This window comes from Rhinichthys klamathensis, unplaced genomic scaffold (genome assembly GCF_029890125.1).
Source record: "Rhinichthys klamathensis goyatoka isolate OS25496 unplaced genomic scaffold, OSU_Roscu_1.1 h1tg000846l_1, whole genome shotgun sequence".
In the NCBI taxonomy this organism is placed as follows: Eukaryota; Metazoa; Chordata; class Actinopteri; order Cypriniformes; family Leuciscidae; genus Rhinichthys; species Rhinichthys klamathensis.
The window spans coordinates 306,045-331,239 of NW_026607220.1; the positions used below are offsets into that span (position 1 = coordinate 306,045).

The window sequence follows — 25,195 nt, forward strand, 5'->3', positions numbered from 1 at the left end:
TTACTTAAAGTTAAGTTAAAGTTGCTGCCATTTCTGAGTTTCCACATGATGTTGCTGCGCTCAGGTGACACAAGTTGGAGTTTACAAATTGTAATTACAAGTTCTAAGAAGATGGGAATGCCTTTTACTTGTTGGAATCTCATAATTACGGTAACTCTGACATGGCATGAAGCACCGTTATTCATGTCATCCTTCAAATCCATGTAGCGTTTCCCATCTCTCTCCTGGATTGTAATTAATATATAATTGTCATAGTCCTCTTGGCGGCATTTCTTTCCAGAGCTCCCCTTACTGATCTTCAGTCAGCCATTGACTTTTCGGTAACACTTTATTTTGATGGTTCCTTTTGAATATTCTGTTGACTATAAGTAACTTTGCAACTACATGTTAACTAACTCGCATTAGAGTATTAATTCACTGTCTGCTTAATATCTGCTAACTCTTTATTGTGATGGTCCTCCAACAGACATTCTACTAACTATAAGTAACTTTGCAAGTACATGTCAACTTATTCAAACCCTATAACCCTACAAGTTTACTAATACTCTACTAACACTCTAATAAGAGTTAGTAAACATGTAGGTGCAATGCTTAGTCAACAGAATGTGTTAAAGGGACCAAAATAAAGTGTCTGAGCAGCTTCCGCAAGCATGCTGTAAACAGTATGACACCAGTGCCTAAAAACATAACTTTTTTTCAAATGTGCATTTTTTTTTGGCTAATATCACCCACAACCTCTGGCTAAAATTGTAGAGTGCCCAAGGCCAAAAAAAGTTAACAAATGCAAATAGTTTATCACCTTTGGTTTTTAGAAGGCCAGAGATCATAAACATCAGAACTGTCAGAAGTTGTTTGTCTTGCACATAATTCACACATTCACAAATGTATTCACACTTGATATTTGTAAATTATTTTATTTTAGAAGGATGGGCAAAATTAAGAGACTGTCACCGTACAGTCTGTGCGTAGCAGGCAGACAGACAGACAAAGACTCAGAAGATTAATATAATTTCAACACAAAGTTTAATAAACCCACACAGGCAAGATAGTCCAATAAGGGCAGAGAAACACACCTAACGTGAACGTGACCGAACAGTCACACAGCTGAAACTAATAACACAAATGAGGAGCGGGAAAACTAAACAAAGGAGACAGAAAACTAATGAAAACAATTTAAAAATCTGTGAATAACAAAACATAACTGTGACAGTGACTATGCAGCAAGTCAAAAAATATAGAGATGAGACTTCCAGTGTAGACAGCTCCATTGATCATAATACATGCTATTTAGTTTAGATTTTGTTTTAATAAACACTCACGTCTTGATTAAACACTATGTTTGACATTTACAATTGCTTACAGTGTTTTAGTTTAGACCAGCTCATTCAAGTGTGAGTCATGGTCCAAGATCCATGAAAAGACCAAGACCTTGAATATACACTCACCTAAAGGATTATTAGGAACACCATACTAATACTGTGTTTGACCCCCTTTCGCCTTCAGAACTGCCTTAATTCTACGTGGCACTGATTCAACAAGGTGCTGAAAGCATTCTTTAGAAATGTTGGCCCATATTGATAGGATAGCATCTTGCAGTTGATGGAGATTTGTGGGATGCACATCCAGGGCACGAAGCTCCCGTTCCACCACATCCCAAAGATGCTCTATTGGGTTGAGATCTGGTGACTATGGGGGCCATTTTAGTACAGTGAACTCATTGTCATGTTCAAGAAACCAATTTGAAATGATTCAAGCTTTGTGACATGGTGCATTATCCTGCTGGAAGTAGCCATCAGAGGATGGGTACATGGTGGCCATAAAGGGATGGACATGGTCAGAAACAATCCTCAGGTAGGCCGTTGCATTTAAACGATGCCCAATTGGCACTAAGGGGCCTAAAGTGTGCCAAGAAAACATCCCCCACACCATTACACCACCACCACCAGCCTGCACAGTGGTAACAAGGCATGATGGATCCATGTTCTCATTCTGTTTACGCCAAATTCTGACTCTACCATCTGAATGTCTCAACAGAAATCGAGACTCATCAGACCAGGCAACATTTTTCCAGTCTTCAACTGTCCAATTTTGGTGAGCTCTTGCAAATTGTAGCCTCTTTTTCCTATTTGTAGTGGAGATGAGTGGTACCCGGTGGGGTCTTCTGCTGTTGTAGCCCATCCGCCTCAAGGTTGTGCGTGTTGTGGCTTCACAAATGCTTTGCTGCATACCTCGGTTGTAACAAGTGGTTATTTCAGTCAAAGTTGCTCTTCTATCAGCTTGAATCAGTCGGCCCATTCTCCTCTGACCTCTAGCATCAACAAGGCATTTTCGCCCACAGGACTGCCGCATACTGGATGTTTTTCCCTTTTCACACCATTCTTTGTAAACCCTAGAAATGGTTGTGCATGAAAATCCCAGTAACTGAGCAGATTGTGAAATACTCAGACCGGCCCGTCTGGCACCAACAACCATGCCACGCTCAAAATTGCTTAAATCACCTTTCTTTCCCATTCTTACATTCAGTTTGGAGTTCAGGAGATTGTCTTGACCAGGACCACACCCCTAAATGCATTGAAGCAACTGTGATTTGTGATTGGTTGATTAGATAATTGCATTAATGAGAAATTGAACAGGTGTTCCTAATAATCCTTTAGGTGAGTGTATGGTCTTTGACTTTTTTCATGGTCTTGGTCTTATGGACTTGGGAGCAGCATCAGGCCTCAGTCTTGACTCAACCTCAACCCTCTCCTGGTCTCTGTCTTGACTTGGACTCAAATAAGCTGGTCTCAACTACAACACTGACTTCTTCACAGGATATGTTGCATTTTTCTGGAAATCTCACATTTCAGAGATGGCAACTTCTATAAAGGATTGTTTTGAAGACAAAGTTTAGCCCTACTTTATATTAGGCTGTTCTTTCGACTCTTTATGTTAATATATAGTCAGTTTATTTGTCCCATCCCCTGTACATTTATTTACCAGAGGTTCAGAATATGTCTTCACCTTTCTCTGAAAGCAGCTAGGATCACACACAGCTTTCTCTCTGTCAGTACCCATAAAGCTCTTTACACTACAGCTTTTGATGGACATCGGAGGGAGAGGGATCGATCTGACTGAAACTGGTAATTAGCCTCCTGTGGTTCCAGATATTAGCCTACTCTCATGCTGGGGAACACCCACTTATTAGGATGTGTTGAAACAAGATCAATTGTAAAGTGCACAAATATTGACTTGATAGTTTAAAGGGATACTCCACCCAAAAATGAAAATTCTGTCATCATTTACTCACCCTCAAGTTGTTGCAAACCTGTATGAGTTTCTTTCTTCTGCTGAACACAAAGGAAGATATTTTGAAGAACGATTGGAACTTTGGCATAGTGCTCATACAGGTTTGCAACAACTTGAGGGTGAGTAAATGATGACGAAATTTTCATTTTTGGGTGGAGTATCCCATTAAGAATGCCATGAGCAGGCCTTCATAACTTGTCTCCTATCCATTAAAGAGCACCATCAGCTCAAAACTGGTTATTCTGTGTTACTATATACACGTTGCTCTATAATATATAAGTATTCATCACTACTCTCAAATTTCTCCCACCATTTTGACCTGCTACACTCTTTGCTTTCCTTTAGTTAGCCTCCCTTAGAGAAATGAGAAAGAAACAAACAGACAGAGAGAATAGTAGAAGGGATAAGGGGGCAAGAAAGAGATATGGACAGGCCCACTGGGAGGCAGCATCTCCGGGAACTATTGGTTTGAGACAGGTGCACGGGATGGTTGGATAAAGTGGATGTCAGCCTCGGCAACTACAGGACTGTCTGTGCTATGCTAATGAGCCGCAAAGATGCATTGTGGGAGTCCGTGGGGAGTATAGCGAGTTTCTTTGAGCTAGGCAAATGAGCAGTCAACGAACTACAGCTCTGACATAGCCGAGAAAAAGAGAGGTTTCTCCTTCTGTCTGCTGTTGTTTAAGCTCAGCTCTTTGTTCTCATGCTGTGTTTGCTGAAGTTTTTGTCTGTATTTAAAACCGACAAAGAAAAATGAGGGTTTCCCATTGTTTTTTTTAGCTAATGCTTTATTTCTGGGGAAAAACTTTTTTTTTGACTCTTTACCCTGATTCATGGGATGTTTGTCTGATTTTCTTTTTATATATATTAATTTTATATCAAGTACACTCCAATACCAGTGGATTTCACCTTAAAAACTTTTTAATAATTTGTTTAAAGAAAGGTCAATCTTTTTTCTTCTTCTATATGCAACATTTTCCATGAGCCTTACTTGGACTTCTCACTCTCTCTTTCTTTGTCTGCCTGTCTATGTGACCATGGAAATAAACCGTGCAGTGATGCACATTCAGATGGCAACGGCACTTCTGAACACTCTGAGAGAATGTTCACCATCAATAACGGTGGAGGGGTTGGAACCAGCAGCAGCAGGGGTGGAGACAGGGTAGGGTGAGTATAAACGATTATAATTTAAAAGTATAAATTTAAATAAAACAAAACAAAATTAAAAAAAAGAAATAATATAATTTTTGTTTGTTGGTTTGGCAAATGTAATAGCTTTTCATCCATTCTGTTGTGATATGGTATATATTGTGTGACAGGATTCACCTCCCTTCAGAATTATTGCGGAGTAGCCCTCCAATCGCTGTCCAAGGTCCGGGCAATAGCAGCGTGTCACTCAGTGGATGTGCATGATAGCAGAGCACAGCTGTGAGGCATGGCTGCTGCTAATTAGACCTTCTCACAGCAGCCATGAATCCAGCATGTTTTGCTGACACTTTTTTAGAAAAAAGCCTTAGTGAGGTGTGTTGACTGCTGATCCCATGTTGTTGGTTTTCATTATCTGACACGTTGGTGCCACACTTGTCCACAGTGGACTTAATGAGACATCTTAGTCCACTCTACAGCAATGGTGCTTCACCCAAAATTGTGATGGAGTTTCCGTCTCCTCTCAAAGCCTAACCATCCTGGCCATTATATTGCCAGTTCAGATTCAGGCTGGAGCAGGTGGCCGAGAGGAAGTCCACAACAGCATATGACTGCGGGCATCACATGATTAGGCATACATGATCATAATAATGGTCTACAACTGCCATTATCTGTCTGTCTATAATAGTTCATACTTAATCATTTTCAAAACAAGGCTTGATCTTGGAGACTTTGCTTTTTTTTTAGGTAAAGTTTTCATTTATTGTTTAATTCTAGTAATTCTTGAATTTCAGTTCATTTTAATTCTACTTCCTTTCACTGTAAATTTTGAATTATCAATTGAATTGGTATTTTAAAGATAATTCAGTTGTGTATGCCACATGACCCTGTCTCCAAGTTTAGTGTTTGTTATGAATTGCATTTCAAGGGTCATCCCGAAATGTAAATTTTGTAATCATTTGCTCAACCTCATGTTGTTCCAAACCAGTATGAATTTCAAAAGAAGATATTTAAAAAATATCACCATCAAAGTCAGTAGGGTTCAGTATTGTTTTGGACCCCACTGAGTTTCATTGTATGGACAAAAACAGTTGGAACATTCTTCAAAATATCTTCCTTATGTTCCACAGAAGAAAAAAGTCATACAATCAGGTTCAGAACAACATAAGGGTGAGTTAATGATGAGAATACTTTTTTTTTGTCAGTGAACTAACCTTTTAACTGTCTGTAATTTTTGGGGGAGGCTTTGTTTGGTTTGTTGGCATTGTGCACATATTGCTTTCTCCTGTAGATGAATCACTTCTTCTTGTATTATTCCCATTTGTAAGTTGTTTTAGATAAAATGCATTGTAGTATGTCCTGACTTAAACTTCTATGAAAGGAAACAACCTTGAGCTTTACCTAGCTAGCAGTTATACAGACACATATCCTGTTCTATCTGAAGCTCCTTCGGCCCTGTGCAGAATTGAACTGTCTGTCATATCAGATCAAATCAGAACCACCTTAAGACCTTGTGATGTGTCTTGTTTGTAGGAACAGCAGGACTGATTGGCGCTCACACAGAGAGATGGGCCTGATGAATGCGATTGGTCTGCAGCCACGACAACCCGCCCCCACTGTTGCATCACAGGGGACGCAGACACAGACTTTGCGGCTACAGAATGCAGAGACACAAACAGACCATGACCTTCCAGATGAACCTCAGCAGCCCAGCACTTCTCAGGGGTCACAGGTTACTGATGGTAAGAAATCATTACTGACCTCAGGTGAGGTTTGTCATTGAGATGAAAAGACAAATCAATCCTTGGTTAGTTTCCCATCTCTTCACTCTAACATATGGCTGCTTCTCTCAGCAAAAATATTCTGTATCCACAAAACATTATTTTTTCTCAGCAATTTGAATAAATTCAATCTGACTGCAGATTCTAGTACTCAAACTTCTATGTGCCTCAAACTTACTGTATCTGTCTACATGTGCAGCTCGTGTATTCTGTACATACAAAAGAGCAGCATTTAGTGTCAGCGCTACCACAGCAACAAGAAGCTGTCAGTGCTCCTGTCAGAGAACGTGGCCACAACTTTCATTACCTCAAAGACTTTTTTGAAGTCGTTGTTCTTCCCTCCTTCATTTCGAATGTTAAATGTCTCAAAGTCAGTGTTGTTATTGTTAACTAAAACTGTTAAAAACAGTGTGTTAATTAAAATAAAGCAAAATTAAAATAAAATATAAATATTATGTGAAAAACTTACAAAATTGTTGCCTTGGTGACTAACTGAAATAAAAATCAATTAAATATATATATATATATATATATACAGTATATATATATATAAATTAATGAAAATGTCAAAAGCACGTAACAAAATTACTGAAACCTAAACTTAAATTTAACCGGACAATAAAAATATGAAAATAAATGCAAACTATGAATAAATACTATAATACTAGATAAATTATACTAAAATAACACTGCTGCATGATCAATGCTTTATAACCCCCATCATGTTTATTTCTGTGGTGCAAAAATCAATCCTCAATTTTGGATCTGATTGTGAAAGTTGTCTGATTTACATGCCAGTTATTTTTCTATTTAACCGAGTATTTAGGCTCATTATTGGGATCGAGCTCAGTCGGATCATTTGTTTTTGAATTTGATTTTATGGGCTACTGGGCTTCATGTAAACAAAGCTCCTGTTTGGTTTTGTGTTATCTGTCATTCTGTGGCCTTTAGTGAGAAGCCTGAGAGGTGAAGAGAGAAGATTGGGTGCTGAATTTTCTCCTTATGCTAATGGTAATTACAGGGGACAGGAGAGGCCACTACACTGGGCAAGTTAATGTGTGTGTAGTATTGCTCTCATGTTTAATGGCGGTTAGCTTCAGAGAGAGCTTTTATGACAGAAAACACTACATTGCATCTCTCTTTCCTGGTACCAGCCATTTTCTACTCTGCCAGCCTCCAGTACCCATCAGCCCACTTTAGCTCTCTGCTCTTATTACTCTTATTCCGCATGTGTCGCTTTTAGCAACAGATGAATAAGCATGTCTCGATGAAGCTTAACTATTTTGAGGTCCCAGATATAAATTGCAAAATAACCAGAGCGACAGATTTAACCCAGCTGACACTTGTATTTTTAGATCATTGGGCTGTTTAAATGTGTTTTATTTATAAACATGGTTAGCAGTCGGAGCCGCTGCTGGAATGATATGTCTAATATAATGCCTGGTGGGAGCTCAACTTCAGAAGAGTCAGATCATACTGTGTGCAATATTAAGCAGCACATAATTAATTATTTACTTCTTTCCATATCTATAGATTGTAGTTGTAAATCTGACCATCTGTCTGAAGTTTCCAATCAAGTTTTATTTATTTGTCATTTGTACAGCTACCATAAGGTGTACTTGGCTTTGAAATGCATAAGATGAGGCTCAGTTTGTAGAGTACAGACAATTGACCCTTCGCAGGGAGTTTGATCAATCTGGCCAATCATAATCCGCCGAATCCACCATTTTTATCTGACAAAGCAGTCAGGAGAGTTAACGTTAGTAGATTAACGTTGGAGGATTTGAACTTGAAAAACGGAGTGCACTGACGTCTTTCCACGGTTAAAACAAAATTCCTTCTTATGTTCATTCATGTTTATTTGATGCTATAAATTAACTAGAAGGAAGAGATGATCGGTTCACAAGTAATTTTAACTGAGGCGCTACAGCGATCTGTCAGACACATTAAAGAGCCACAAGACGGTATTTATTGTTTAAATTTCTTTAAAAAAATTCAAAATTTGAAAGCTGAGACTTTGTTTCATACCAAAAGTAACTTGCTCTGTCTTGTCTGTCAGCGCGTTGTCAAAGTCCTCTCTGCTCCGCAATGTGTTTTTAACTGTGTGAGAACATGGTGGGGCTTGAGAGTTGCGTGGCTTGTCGGACATAACAACAGTAACTAAAGGGGGCGGGTCTTTGCGAACGGTAAATTGACCCTTCATAAAGACCCACCCCCCTTAGTTAATGTTGCTACGTCCGACAAGCCATGGCGCTCTCACGCCACACATCACATTCTCACACAGGGAAAAATACATCGTGGAGCAGAGAGGACTCTGACAACGCGCCGACAGAGTAAGTTACTTTTGGTATGAAACAAAGTCTCAGCTTTCAAATTTTTCAGCTTTTCAAATATCATACATTTTTTAAGAAATGTAAACAATAAATACTGTTTAGTGGCTCTTTAAAGTGTCTGACAGATCGCTGTAGCACCTCAGTTCAAACGGTGAACTTCCTACTAGCTATAGCACAAAATAAATATAAATTAACATCAGAAGGTATGTTGTTTCAACCGCGGAAAGACATCAATACAGACCGTTTTTCAAGTTGAAGTCCACCAATGTTAATCTATTTTAATTTGTAAAAGATCAAATAATTGTTAATGTTAATCTCTCCTTTCTGGTTGGTTTGTCGGACAAAATGGCGGATGATTGGTCAGATCGCCTGTCAGTCAAACTCACCGCAAAGGGTGAATTGCGCAAAGAAAGCACAGACACACATAAACACAAAATAAATAATATGATTTATTTATGAAAAAAATAAATATATACATTCACTGCCACTTTATAAAGTACACCTGTTCAACTGCTCGTTAACGCTAATATCTAATCACATGGCTGCAACTCAATGCATTTGTAGACATGGTCAAGACGATCTGCTGAAGTTCAAACTGCATTAGAATGGGAAAGAAAGGTGATTTAAGTGACTTTATTACACAGCTCTGTGGAATACTTGATTGGTCATATACACCTGCTAGGAACGATTTTTCTTCGTGGAAGTTTTGCATTTGGTGAGCTAGCTAATAGAATATTAAAACTCAGTCAAATCAATATTTTGTATACAGTTATTTAAATATGCCATCCAGTATCGTGGACTCGCTCTCTTGCGTTTCATTCAAACTCTGCTGCTGCCATTTTGTGACTAATGTTTTGTACACTGTTGGATTATAAGATACAAACAGGTACGATTTTAAAACAGTTTAATCTTAAATCAATACCTCTTATCTCCATAATTATTTATGTGGCGAAATTCTGTGTAATAAGTGGTATGACGTTAAACCGTATCTCTTAAATATCTGTCTAGTCTGAACTACATTTAAAGAGCTAATAAAATATTTCAACTCAGATCAATATTTCGTGTCTAATTATTTACTTATGTGGCAAGTAGCCGTGTAATAAGCAGGATAATGAACATCCAGCCAGTTGTTCTCTCAAAATAAACCCCCTTCAGGCTGATCAAGACCCCTCTGCTTCGCGTCTGGGTCCTCATCATCCTGTCGGGGGTTTATTTTGAGAGAACAACCGGCTGGATGTTCATTACTTTGAATGTGGCCTGATTGTTGGTGTCGCTTCTGTCAGCTAAGAACAGGAAACTGAGGCTACAATCCACACGGCCTCACCAAAATTGGACAATAGAAGATTGGAAAAAAACGTGCATATTCTGATGAGTCTTGATTTCTGTGAATTTGGTCAGAATTTGTCTTAAACAACATGAAAGCATGGATCCATCCTGCCTTGTATCAACGGTTCAGGTGGATGGTGGTGATGAAATGGTGTGGGGGATATTTTATTGGCACACTTTGGGCTCCTTAGTACACATTGGGCATCGTTTAAATGCCACAGCTACCAGAGTGTTGTTGCTGGCCATGACCATGCCTTTATGACCGCAGTGACCCATCTTCTGATGGCGACTTCCAGCAGGATAACGCACCATGTCACAAAGCTCAAATCATCTCAAACTGATATCTTGAACATGAAAATGAGTTCACTAAATGTCCTCCACAGTCACCTCCACAGATTTTAATCCAATAGAGCACGTTTGGGATGTGGTGGAACCATGGGTGTAGAATATGCACTTTAATAAAACAGAAATTTGTCCCCCTCACTTTTTTCGGGCAAGTGAGTTCACGTAAAGGTTCTCATGAATTAAAGTACATTTAAAGAGACAAGAAAGTCTGTGCATGACATGACGTTTTATTCTTATCCAAAACGAGGCAAAGTGAACATTATGGAGTGCTGTAATAATGTACAGTATTTTTCATTCACACTCGAAGTCGGAGGGCGCTCTTGTGCATAAAGTCCAAAATGGACTGGTAGAAGTAATAACTTATGATGTTCCAGTAAATCCCTTAAGTGGACCAAGGCATCCAACTATCACTGAATAAAAAGCAGAAATGTTTTGACTGATGAAATGTGGAGACAATAAACGCACGATTGTGACAGTTTATGGTTTGTGTTTTTAAAGCCATATCGGGGTATTTTTATAACAATAAAGTATATGAATAATGCATTGCTAATTGACGTAGCCTTTATTACAGTGTAGAAACTATAAAATATATTTTCTGCCTTATACTGAGATAAAAATTCAAATTCTTATTCATTAATCAGACATAAAATTGTCATAAGGAAAATATATCGAAAACAAATTAGTGATTATTGTTCAGCAGTGTATTTGATTTCTTAGCCTATTAGAAGCAGGAGATAAGAAAAATAAAACCTGTCAATTAGACAAAGGTCAGAAAAAAAACTGATAAAACACAACATATCTGTGTCCCCCTCACTTCTGAAATTATAGCTACACCCCTGGGTGGAACGGTAAATTCAATCATGGATGTGCACCCAACGAATCTGCTGCAACTGTGTAATGCTATCATGTCAATATGAACCAAAATCTCTGAGGAATGTTTCCAGCACCTTGTTGAATCTGTGCCATGATTAAGAATTAAGGCAGTTCTGAATGCAAAAGCGGGTCCAACCCCGTACTAGCAAGGTGTACCTAATAAAGTAGCCGTATATAATTTAAAAATAAAAATGTAATTTTGTATCGTTAAAGTGACAGAGTACTAGAGAGAAACAATACTAGAGTGCTAGAAAAACAATAAATACAGTTCGGTTTACTTGTTAAGAGTGTTGCTGAAATTCAGGGTTATCAAGCACAGGTATAAACTTTGTGTATTTTTAAAGCTCTGTTAGAAAAAAAATGAAGAATGATGATAACAAACATAGAGAGATTTTTTTTTTTTCTTTCTTTTTTTTAAGCTTATGTTTAGCCCAGGAACGTACATAGATTACAACTTGCATACAGGAGTTTACAACTTGCATAGCAGTTTTGAAGTTTATTAACTCTTGCTTGAAGGTTGTAGTAGTGGGAAGAGTTTTAAATGACAATTTTAATTCAGTTGGATAAAGGGATTAAAAGAGGGAAGGGAAAAGGACGGCTAGGGATGAGCTATCAGTACACCAAGCACATGCGGCCTTAGCTGGCACTGCCTGAAGCGTCCTTTAAATTGATTGGCTCTGGCTTTAGCAAGAGTCAAATGAATGTACTTCTACGGAAAATTGAGTATTAAAAATAGAATAGAAACAGAAGAACGAACACCCCTTTCTTGTTCGATTTTAAAGCTAAAGTCTGTTAGTTTTAAAACAGTGCATGAATAGAAATAATAATTAATGGAACAGGACGGAGTCCATGAAGTCCCAGAGTACATGTACAGACAGACTGAAGCTGTGTGAAGTTTGGTGGTTTTAGCAAATCTCTGAAAGCATTGACCTCTGAAGGAATAAAACTTCTCTCTCTCTGAGACTATTCAAAAGCTCTGTTTTCACACTTTCGAACAGGGTATGTCCTTTGTTTAGTCTTGTGTATCCAGACTTTTGACTAAAATAGTGGAATATACTGTAGAGTTCTGCTTTTTAACTTGTTTACAAAAATAACTTTCAAAGATTTGGTGTCAATAACCTGGCAAATTTGGCAAAGCCAGTCAATACTTCATCCTCAAAAGATCAACTGTGTCAGCTTGTTCCTTGTAAACACGACTTGGTTACCGTACGGACTGATTGAAACGAACTTGTGTGGCCTTACTCCTGAACTTTATTTTAGACCAGGTTAGAGCTTGCTAGATTGAGAAAAATTTTCAGTTTAGTGTACGGTATCAGACGGAATATCAGTGAATGGACTGTGGTCAGAGGTCTGATGGTCTTGTGACCCGTTTCGAATGTTGTGATTAAATGTAAACACTTATCTTTTTACTGAAATTGATTTGCATGTAACCTGCCCATTATACATAGTAGCAGGTTTCATGGCTGTGTGTATTTGTTTTGTGGCGTATGACTGAGGTCAGATGTACTGCGTCTTCGCCTGCAGCAACTGTGTGTTTTGTCTCTCGGAGGTACTACAGATGCCAAGAACTTGATGACTCAAAGTTTTAGGGTAGAGAAGTTCACATCTGAGTGTCTCACCTCAAGGAAAGCCATCTTCCCACACAAACAGTGCACACTCCCTGCAGTGACATCTGTGGGCGAGGGTTAAGTGTGGTATCGTTTTAAACTGCAGTCAGTGAATAAGTTTAGGGTTAGAATTAGCATCCTCTTTGTGCATTTTATGTAATGAATATGAGGAAAGAGCATGTTGTATTTACTTAGGTTATACAAAGAAACGAAAACAAAAAAAGATGCACAGACGTTTTCTCTCTCCATCCCTCCCCCAGTCTATTCTCTATCTCTCTCTGTTGTGAATGTTGTACGGAATGTAAAATGTAATCCTCGGGTTGTTTATTTTTTCAAATCTTTGTTTGAAATGTGCTTTTTTGGAATGAACCACCTCACATTAGCATTCACACAGAGAAATGAAAAAAACCCAGAAGTTCATTTCGAAGATGTCTAGTTCATGTTTTGGGAATATTTATTTGTACTATAGAGATGTGATCCTCCTCTTCTCTTCTCTTCATTTCCCTGAGTAGATTGAGTTTACTGACTAATGACAGATCATGATACCGTTATATTCTTCAGAAATCATAATATGCAGATGTTTAAAAAATGCATTATAATATAATGATGATGCTCAAGAAACAGTTCTTATCAATGTTGAAAGCAGTTGTGCTGCTTAATATTTATATGACACAACATAATGCCTTTCACTTTTAATCAGTTTAATGTGTCTTGGTGTGCTTAATAAAATATATAAAAAATTGGATGTAATGTACTTATGGACCTCTTATATTCTACACAGAGCTTTATTTATTACAATAGATTTAGCGGAGGAGGAGAAATAGCGGAGGACACAGAGTGAGCTGCTGCAGGAAAGGTGCATGACCAAAGTTGTCCGAAACATGAGAATACTACTTTTATATTTATAAGCGCTTCAAACAAAAGCATAAGGATTTACCTTGGCTTGCCCTGTCGTGCTTTGATTGATACATGTGTTGATTAATGCTTTTTAGCAGTGTTTGCGTTGGACATTATAAGTAACATGAGTTACGTAATCAATAACTTTTTTCAAGTAACTAGTAAAGTAACACATTATTTTGTAATTTACAACAAAATATCTGAGTTACTTTTTCAAATAAGTAGCACGTCCCTTTTCCCCCCATTTATTGACTGACACGTCTCCTGTCTCCATGTTGAGAGAAATCGGGAGTAAAGCTGCAGAGGCGTTGTGTGCGCTGAGTAAACATAACGGTTATTGTAGTTCTAGACTAAATGTTAACATTAACTTTCTCATCTCATTTGCAAAAAAAAAAAAAACAGATTCAGTATTCCTAAAAAAAATTAATAATCTGCAATAATTAAATGTTAACACAAATATATGTTTGTATTTAATCTCACTTTATTACCAATGTCTTTGTTTCTGACCTTTAATGATCCAATTCAACCATACGAATAAGAAAAATGAATATTAGTTAAACATCTCATTTGTTTAATATTTTTGTTTTTATGTTGAATGTTGAAATTTCTTCTCCTGTGTCTTGTTCTTCTGCAGTCCAGAATGACAGCACATTTGAAAGGTTTGTTTGAGCTGTGCCCTCTGCTGTACAGACATGAATTTGCATTTCCTCAGCCTGAGGCTTATTCCTTTCACGTTTTGTGTGAAAGGACCTTTACATTTGCCAAAAATAGAACTCTTTTTTTTGTTATTAAAAAATGAATGTTATTAAAAAAGCAGGCCCAGCCAAGGTGAGAAACAGTAACGCAAAAGTAACGTAACACATTACTTTCCATAAAAAGTAACTAAGTAATGCAATTAGTTACTGTTTTAAGGGAGTAATGCAATATTGTAAGATTACTTTTAAAAGTAACGCTCAGACGTGTTTTCTTTAGCGCATTAACTTAACTTTTACGGTTATATCCTTATTTGTAAATGTTATAAATTCGCACAAGTATTTCCATTTAGCATATTCTGACAACAAACGAATCTCCTTCAAACTTCACAGACGTCAATGAACGAGTGTTGATGCGCACATGCAAGTCAAACAGACAGAGCGCAACAGAACAGGAGTGCAATTAATCATATTTCTATGAGAGCAGTAACAGTAATTTAACATAATTACGATCCTCATACATGTCATGCTTTTTTTGTTTATCATTTTTAATTTAGTCATTTGAACTTCTGCTTTAAAAAATGGTAAGCAATCAGTTGTTTTTTGGTTTAGAATGTAACCCTTTTTTGCACAATGTATAGCATAGTCTACATAATTGTATTCACTATATTTACAACTTGTTTTCATAATCTTTATATTGCCCATTGTTTGGTGGACAACATTGGGCAGGTTGTGGAATAAAAAATAAAATAAAAAATGGATTAAAATGTTGTTTTTTAAATAAAAATAGTTTTAAGTAAAAGTTTTTGGAATTTTAATTTTATTAATAGATCAATCGCAGAGATAATCAACAGATTAAACGATTATCAAAATAATCGCTTGTTGCATTAAAATAGTGTGATGGCCAGATATTGTATATAAATATATAAACAATATCTGGCCATCACACTATTTTAATTATATCATTCTTATTATTGTATTTTAAAGGTGTACTTAGTAACTTTTTTTCCCTCATTAAAAAGTTTTACATGAAACTATGAATGGCTCTTTTGACAAAAATGTAAAAAAAAAAAAAAAATGATGTACTCTTACTTTTACAAAATGGAGACAGCAGTCATATCAGTGGCTTAGAAAAGTTTTATCAAACATGGGGGCTGCCATATTGAGATCATGTGACCTGTGATCACCAAAAGCTGTGCCTTGCAAAAAGTTACTACTACTTTTAGTAACAATAGCATAGTAACTTTTCTAAATTGTCTCCTATGCTCAAGACAAACTATATAAAAGTATCTAAATAAAACTAGTAAACCAATCTAAACCGAATAAGTCAGAGTGGACAAATTAATTGTCCAAACAAGCAGTCCCTTTTAGAGTATTGAAACAAACTGCATCGATTCGCTGTTCATTAACCACAAAGCAAGGACAAGAATACCTCAAGGTCCAGTTTATTAATGTATATATTCTTAGACAGAATAAAATATTTATAAAAAGTCTAAAACAAAGGACAACCAAAACTGCTAATAAATACAGTGGTAAATGTAAAAATCAAGACCACTGGGACATATTAGGACTGGTGCATCAAACTAACACTTACTGAGTGTACCTCTAAATCATTGTTTTGGTTTGCATTAAAGCAAGTGAAATCATTTTTAATAATAATAATTTTTTACATTTATATAGCGCTTTTCTTGGTACTCAAAGCGCTTAATATAGAAGGGTGGGATCTCCTCAACCACCACCAATGTGCAGCATCCACCTGGATGATGCGACGGCAGCCATATTGTGCCAGAACGCACACCACACACCAGCTTATTGGTGGAGAGGAGACAGAGTGATGAAGCCAAATGAGTATATATATGGGGATGATTAGGAATGTAGTGTGTAACATAACTCTAAGTGAATGAAAACATCCTGCAAAGTTTTAAATCTGAAAGTCCACCATATATAAAGTTTTATATTTTTATAGTTTCTTTTTCTCAGCTGGGTTGTGTTGTGCATTAAAGCATGTGAATGACCGGAGTTTGTTTCCACTTAATTTAGGTATGCAAACCTTTCTCAGATTTTTAGTGTGGTATAGAGCCTATTTTGGGTTTCGTCCTCTCGGATCATTGTAATGGAAAGATTCAGTCTTATGCCACTCACAAACAACACAATTTTAGCCCTGATTGTCCGCTCGTCAACAGTTAGGGGAGATAGCTGACAAAAGCCCAAATTCAGAGGCAAATCGGTGCTCGTTCACATAAGTGATGATCGCTATGTTTGAATTATCAAAGACGTAATCTGAGAGAACCACCAGTGTGTTGCCGATGCCTGAGAGATATTTAGCAGGTTAAAGTCCTGTAGTGTTAAATGTGTTTTGACTGGAACTGATATCAACGACGACAGACAGTTGTGTAGTGTGAAAAGAACAGCAATTTTGGAAGTTGTTTAGTGTATGAACGGCGTTAGGATTATCCTACTAAATGAAAAGTGTTCAGTTTTTGTGAAGCCATGGTTTTGTTTTAAGTGTTCAGGTTCAGGTTTGATTTGGCATTAAAAACTTTCTTACCGCCAAGCATCTCATCATTCTTCAGTGGTCAGAGCTTAGACAGACAGACAGTAACCAGTCTCATTATCTCACTTCATGACACTTAGACACCTTAACTCTCCTTTACAGAGGAATCAGCTTCAGCTGTCATAGGCAGAATACCAGCCAAAGGTCATGAGAGTTGTCATAATCTCTCCTCCTTCCTTTCTCTCAGTGTCCTTTAACCCTTTTCTGAAACACACAAAAATATGCATGCATTACTATAGAAAACAGCTCATTTCCATGTGTTTGAATAGCTAGTGTTGTTGATATCTTATCCAGTGACTCATGCACCTTTAAGGGGATTTACTGTACACACTGAACCGTCACAACATTCACATGAAGCACTGTGGTCGCAGAAGAGAAAATCCTCACATTTCCATTCTGACATTGATGGGCTTTTTGTCTGACACTGAAAGCTTGTTTGTGTGAGGATTGAGTTGTATAAGTGGTGTTCATGTTGCAAACTGGCCAACAGGACAGCTGCATGTGAGAATGTGCCGATTACTTCTTATGGACAGGGATGATTCTTTCTTTCTATCTCTTACTCATTCAACTCACACACACACACACACGCTCTCACTATTTTGGAGGCATAACAGATGTTATGTATTAGATAAATAATTAATATATAGCTCAAAGACTCTCTTCACTCAACAGCTAAATTTATTCCTTACAGAAGCCTGTGGGTGCAGTCAATGCTGAGAGATTACTTTTTTCATTGTTCAGTCAGCACAAACCCCATGAGGAGATGCTCCACACGGAGCCATTTAATTCTCTCACGCGGCCTGATAATGGTTCGTTTATTAGCTGTGTATGAACAAAAATGCTGATGTGATAATAATGCTGCACATTGGTACTCGTATGAAAAAACCCCAATGGGCTCTATGCACGGCGGTATTTCCGGTGAAGGTCTAAGGATGCTGGATTACTTCCGCCGATCGTAGAGTCCAATGCTATACCGAGAATTTATATTGGTTTTTATACTCTATTGCTATACTAAAGAAACGTTAGTCACAAAAACAGACAAAACAGACACCCCTCATTTTTGTTTATGCTTCTTTGTTTATTATATTAAATAAACACAACTATATATAAAATTACATCTAAACGTATTAAAGTTTCGTTTCAAAGACAAGAGGACAGTACATTTTGAAGACTCTGCCATAATCCCGTTTTCCTCGGTTTTCCTCCGCTTTAAATCTCCCCAACCGGAAACGCAAGAGCATCCTTGCATCAAACGCGGAAGTTATGCGTGCATATAGCCCATGGCACTGTTGCCATTGGCTCAGTCACAGAGATGCATTCAGGGCTTTGAAAGATCTGTGAGTCTCCTGAATGACGTCATTGTGAATGGTTGGGTCAGATATATTAATGTTCTTTGGCTTTAAAGGAATATTCAGATACTTTAAGAAATAACAATATTATTAAAATGTGTAAAATTTCACACAGCAAGAAAAAAATCTGTCTAAAAAACAGATAATGCCCTGGCAGAAAATTAACTACCATTTCAGGTAAGTTTACTGACATTTCCTTCAGCTATCAATCATACACAACACAATGAAACATAATTAAAAATAAGGATAAAACACCTGTGAAAAACCAATGCGGAAAATTCCTTCATATCAACAGTACATTGGTCCGACTTTTCTTAGTGTATCTTAAAAATATTTGCTTTCTATTAAACTGACACTGAATCTTTTTTCTACGCACCACTAGAGTAATGTTAGAAACCTGAAGCTAAATATACCGTTAACCTATGATATAGAATACAATAATCCTGACTAATCTTATGATATCTGTAGAAGGCATACTAGCATTCAAAAGTTTGGGGTCTGAAAGATATTTTAATGTTTTTGAAAGAAGTATCTTAAACTCACCAAGGCTGACTTTATTTGATCAAAAATGCTGTAAAAAACAGTAATATTGTGAAATATTTTTTGCAAATTAAAATAATCTTTCTATCTTAATATATTTTAAAATGACCAAGCTGAATTCTCAGCACCCATTGATCCATGCTTCAGTTTTCATTTTTGTCAGGATTCTTTGATGAATACAGTTCAAAAGAACTGATTTTTTTTTTAATAGAAATCTTTTGAAACATTGTAAATATTTTGACTGTATTTTTTTTGTAAGGGATAATCCACGGCTAGCCAGGATTTTAATGCACGACGTAGAGCCGAAGAACCACCCGACGCGAAGCCTCTATGTCGTGCATTAAAATCCGTGGATTATCCCGCTTATACCTTGGTTATTTGCCAAGTTAAAAAGAAGTTAAAGCTGTAACTGATGTTTACAGTGTAATTTTTTAACAGACGTGTAAAAATGATGGTTATTTTCTTAAGTTACGGCTCGTTAGTTCTAGCACTCCGTCCGCTTTAAATAAAGTAGAGCCATCGGATTGCTTTTATTTGAATGAATTATCACATTTATTTAAATTCATTATTAAAAGAGAGAGACAGAGAACTGAAAGAGTCCCCTCGTTGCTTAAGCATATAAACTTGCAACACTGTATGCGTCCAGCGGTAGACTGAACAGAGGCATAAAACTCCCGCAATGTCTCATTTAAAAGAGAAGCAGAGTAGGTCTCGAAATCACAATTGTTCTGTCTTTGGCGCAAAAAGTCACTGAAAGTGTTAACTGCCCATTTAGTTGTCTTTTTCGTATTGACCTCATCTTTGTTGTCTTCGGTCTTATCTAGCTCTGTCGGTGTTTATTCTTTGGGCCGCTTTTTGTCATTCAACGTCTTCTCCAAGTCTTCTATTTAGTCTTGTGCTTGGGCCCATTTCTCAAAATTGCCATATTCACCATACAAATTAAACGATATGCAAAAATCATCCATTTAGCCTAAGTTACCTAAATAAACGTTTTCATATGTGCCTCTCGCTCTGTTTGCAAGTGTAACTGTGTTACTATGGTTAGGTTACCAATGTTTATAGTAGCGGATTAATTTCGAACTGTAATCAAACTGACTGGAACTACCTGTGCATTAAACGGTTTTACTGCACACCTTCCAGCCAATCATAATTGAGTATTTAAACAGCCCATGGTATAACTCAATTTAATGCATCCTTCCTGAATAAAAATAGTATCTTTAAAAAAAAAAAAAGTCTAAACCCAAACTTTTGAACTGTAGTATAGATTGAAAGTATAAAAATATCAAATTTGTTTAATTAAACATTATTTATGTGATTTGATATACTTTTTATAATGGAAATGTTGTGTTTTGCTTTCTATTTTGCATTTTGTGCTCAGCGTGTGTTGTGGCAAACAAGGACAGACTGGCATTAGTGGCCTTTGTCACCGGTGATCCAAGAGAATTTGGTTGTGTTGGGTCCAGATGGCAGAGGTGATGATGGGCAGGTTCTGTATTTTTGGAGAGCTGCTGTCCAGGGAGGGATAAACTGACATAGGCAAGCATGAGCGTGGTCTGCACAATGTGACGCATTTTACAGGCAGCACAATGAGTATTCATATTGGAAATTAGTGACCCTGAACCATGAGTGCAGTTTGGCAAAAGAGAGTCTATTCAATCATAATAAATCACGAACATCAGCCTGCCAGCTGAGATAAGCTTAAACAGCAGACGGTATTTGTCCTAAGTCCATTAATGCTTAAGGACTGAGTTACTAATTATGAAATAATTTTTGTCACTTCTGTTATTTTAACATGGAACATAATTTTTACAGATATTTTCACTTATTCAATTACCTCATTTTCACTTACTTTATTTCCTATAGCTGATGTAGATGTATTTCTGCAGGTATCAGAAAAAAATGAGTTTGAGAATTCCTCTCCGTTATTCTTGACTGTCAATGTTTTGTTGTGTGCTTCTATTTGTCAAATTTCTATTAATCAAATCATTCATCTGATAATAACATTTGGATTATTTATGGCTTTTCAGTCAGATGGGAAAATGTATAACATAAGCAAGCAATAAAAAAAGCAGTAATAAAATAAGTAAACTATTGTACGGGCACTTCATTCAGTTTGAGAATAAAGAACCAACACAAAAGCAACATTTGCAAGCATTCAGAGGTTTAAGAAAGCACAGTACAATATTAGTTTAGTCATAGTACCACTCTCCCTGAAAAATGTGAATACAAAAAGCAGTAATATTATTTTCTCTCATTTTGCCACTAACCTGTGCAAGTTTTTATCATCTGATTGTTTGTTTGTTTTTATTCATCCCATTTGTTTTCTTTTTATGTTGAAAATCAAATCAATCAAATGGGGGGTTTCAAAAGCAACTTATACAATTCTGAAATGATCATTCTTAATCATCCACAGACTCTCTGGATTTAGAGACTCTCCCAGAGGATTCTGGGTCTGAGGTGGTACCAGAGACGCCCCCCCACAGTCGACCTCAGGAAGATGAAGGGTCAGATCTCACTGAACCCAGCACAGGTAACCAACACATACTTCACACAGATAAACACCGTAACTATGTGATATTGATTTTGGTCCTGGAACTGTTATCAACCAGCCAGAATTTGATTTAGGGCCAACTTGAACAACATCATCATACAGTAATATTGACTTCTGACTGTAGGGATGGCTTATGGTTAGGACAAATAAAGGACATTTAAAACCAAAGCCATCCTAGTTAATACAATTGTTTTTACCTTGGTAACTAACATGTTGGGGTGCTTTCACCCTGGCTGTTCAATAGAATTGCTGAGCAATTTTCATTAATTTGAAAGCAATTTGAACTCTGGTCCGCACTTGTTCAGGATGTAAAGTAACATGCACGTGGATTTTAGCTGATGACAACATCATTAGTTCAACCAAACACATGCAGGGGATCATGCCAGTGATGATTTACGAGCGAGAGTGAGCGTGCAGTGTAATCGTGTAGAGTGAGTGCAATCAGAGCGGCAAATGAATGGCTCGCAATCAGATGTCTCCTCAAAAGAGCAGCAGAATGCAACGCGCATAGACGCAAGTGTTTTCATTTTGCTGCACATAATATCACTAATTAAATAAAAAACAACATATCAACCCACATTGTTCTTTCTATCATGCGTGCTGTGCACATTTGTGATGCCGCAAGATGAACACAAATCCACTGAGGTTCGATAGGATCTATAAAAACCAGACCAGTCCCACTCAGTTTCAGACCGCAGTGTGAAAGCCCCCTTAGATTGTACATTAGTACACTCTTGCACAGCACAAGTCACTTGTGGAGAACACAGTCCACTCACAATTCAGAAAACGAATGCAAGAATTGTAACTATCAGTGCAGAAATTAAACCATGAAGAAGGAAACCAAAGCTTGAAGGGATTGTTGATGCTGATGCAAACATCTGAAACACACTCATACTCATACTAACTATACTTGATCCACAGTGCCTAAACACTAGATGAGGTTCAAAGAATTGAGTTTGCAGACATAGTTGATGAATAATTTAGAGTCAATTGTGACGCTTTAATTGCACTGCACCTTCCTGTTAAATTAGGTCCATACAACATGTGTCCAGGCTGTAAACCTGTACTGTAACAGCTGTTTGAAAGCCATTTTATGTGTGTAAATCTCCACTGACACTGGCAAGACATAAATCTTCCACTAACACCAAACATTTCGCTGTCAACACACCCTGCAACTCTTCGTGTTTTGTAAGCTGTCAATTTCACTTTTTCTCCAAAAGGCCTCCCAGCGTTATTACTGTACTTTGTTCCTCCCTAATAAAGTTTATTGATCCCTGAAAGCACGTTGGACACTGGTATTTCTTGAAGAACTCAATAGTTCTCCTTCACTCTCTCTCTCAGGTCAGGCAGAGTATGTTTCTCGTATCCGAAGGCTAATGGCTGAGGGAGGCATGACTGCGGTTGTCCAGCGTGAGCAGAGCACCACAATGGCTTCCATGGGCAGCTTTGGCAACAACATCATTGTCAGCCACCATATCCACCGTGGCTCCCAGACAGGTGCGGACGCACGAAGCCGTACTCTTTTGAGCCCTATCCCTGGTCCCTCCTCTAGTGTCCCTGAGTCTTTGGCTGGAGCTGCAGGTTCGTACTCCTGCGTCCTCACCAACGCACTGGGGCTTCATACCGACACAGCTCTGGGCACCTCTACAGACATAGACTTAACACCCCTCGTAGAACAAGAGAGTCTTCACACATCCCTCCTTTCACAGGAGTTTTCACCTCTTTTCTCATCTGCTGTAAACACAAACGGACCTTCTGCTTCCATGGAAACAGACAGTGTCTTGGAGGGAGAGGAGCTCCAAGACTTTGTGCCCCTCTCTCCATCTTTACTCTCATCCTCACCATCTCTTTCTCCAGTGAATAACAGTAACTACAGCAACAGTGATAATAGTTACCTCGGAGAAGAGTATGGGCGGTGAAAGGGGCAGAGTTCGGAGAGAAGTCATCATTTGAAAACAACGAGAAAAGAGAAGGCAACTCAACAAAAACGTCAGAATATATTTGCACTTGGTGTTCCTTTCGCATCAGCATTAATATTTTGCATCTGCTCTGACACAATTTAGTGAATAATGAAAGATGGAGAAACGGTTGTAGTTTCCTGATCAGCTAAAACTCAGCAATGTATTCAGGCATGTTGTACTTCAGTCAGCCTTGCTGAAGGTCCCAGTGGTGGTCTCTGTCTGCCTGTTGTCCATCATGAAGTGCGCACATATATAGCCACGTACAGAATAAGGTGTGTATGTGTTTTTATGTGAATGCCAGAGAGATGGAGCATCACTTTGCAGGAAGTCTTGAGTCTGCAGAGCAATATCAGTTCAACTGAACATTTTTTTCCTCTACATCTTCTTTCAAATGTAACATTTCAGATGCCATTGAAATCTGCTGCCTGAACCAGAAAAGTATAAAGTCTCGTATAGTCTTGTATTTGAAGTTACAAAAACACGTCACACTCTGAACAATTTGGTTATGTTACTGTTGGTTAGTTTAGAACTGGGTGTAAAGTCACTTCTGCAGAAGGTAGGCCCATTTTTAGAAGGTAATTGTTACATTTTAGTTCAGATTTTTATAAAGTTGAAAATGCCACACCTTGTTTTTCCTGTTTTTTAAACTTTTGGAAAGAAGATAAGAAAGAGAATCAAGAAAGAAGACAGAGTTGTCTAAACAAATATTGTATTTTGCAGAGTTAATTCTGTGGCATTAATGGGTAGTTCAAAAATGAAAATTCATCATTTACTCATCCTCATGTTTTTCCAAACCTGTCTGACTGCAGAACACAAAATAAGTTATTTTGAGAATTGAGAAGAAAAAAACAATTGAGTTATTTCTAGAATTGAGAAGATTCCAGGTTTGGAACATGAGGGTGAGTAAGGGATGACAAATTTTCAAACCTTTAAAATCTGTAGCCCCATAAAATCATCATCTTCATCAGTCTTCCATGTGGCCAAGTCAGTCTTTCTTTCCACCCATCGTTACCACTGAAACCCCTTAATTATCTTGCTTTGCCCTAAATAAAAAAACAGAAAGTTGGCTTCTTGAAAGGGTTTCCCCTTCCCTGTTTACAGTAAAGTGGTTCTTGACGCAATGTGATAAACCTCACCCTCAGAACCTCAACAGGGAAGCAAGTTTGACAAGCATGTCTATGTGAGAGAGACACTATCCCAGTTCTGTCAGCTACTGTAGATTTTCAAAGCCTATTGAAAGTTAAGCAGACACCTGACAACATTTCTGTTGCTACCTTTCCATTTATTTCTTATGTAGCACTCTGGTTTCTACCTTCTCTCTCAGAAAAGTGCGTGTATGTGCGCGTGTGTGTGTGTGTGTGTGTGTGTGTGTGTGTGTGTGTGTGTGTGTGTGTGTGCGCCTGTGTGTGTGTGCGCCTGTGTGTGTGTGCGCCTGTGTGTGTGTGTGTGCGCGCCTGTGTGTGTGTGCGCCTGTGTGCGTGCGTGCGTGCATGTGTGTGTTCAGAGAGCTTGTCCATTGAACCTCAAAGTGTGCCCCAGGCTCTGCTGTGATGCCTTTTGAATTTCAGAATTTGAAGCATATTTTGTCTTCAGCTTGTTCACAAACCACTAAATAACCACCAAATCATCATGTCGGATGTGTTTAAGTGTACTTTATGTTGATATGTGACCTTAGGGAGTGTCTTTATGATGTGTTATTTACTGTCGAAATGCTGGCCAGTGGACTGGTACACAGTGCTACAGTACTGCATAGGGAAGGCGGATGTTTGGATGAATGTTTATGTGAGATTTTTCTTGTTCGCTGGCTAATGCATTATGTTCCGCATTAATATGGAGAGGCTCTCTATGCTTCTTTTGGCAAACCACTTTATCCTGAAAATGAATGTCTGGCAGTGTCTCCTGAACCAACCTGCTGCTTTGGTAAACAGTATAACCTCTGCTTTAGAGCTCAG

General features: G+C 37.8%; 1 protein-coding gene across 2 annotated transcripts in view; it reads left to right on the plus strand.

The window, feature by feature from the left end:
• Positions 1–23,992, plus strand: part of ambra1a (autophagy/beclin-1 regulator 1a) — a 147,682-nt gene extending 123,690 nt beyond the window's left edge. For both annotated transcript variants that reach the window (XM_056243792.1, XM_056243794.1), the window contains 4 exons: positions 4,345–4,455; positions 5,968–6,176; positions 21,145–21,261; positions 22,624–23,992. In XM_056243792.1, coding sequence (XP_056099767.1) covers positions 4,345–4,455; positions 5,968–6,176; positions 21,145–21,261; positions 22,624–23,201 — 1,015 coding nt within the window. In that variant the 3' untranslated portion in view covers positions 23,202–23,992. The remainder of the gene's footprint in view (positions 1–4,344; positions 4,456–5,967; positions 6,177–21,144; positions 21,262–22,623) is intronic.
• The last annotated feature ends 1,203 nt before the right edge of the window (positions 23,993–25,195 follow it).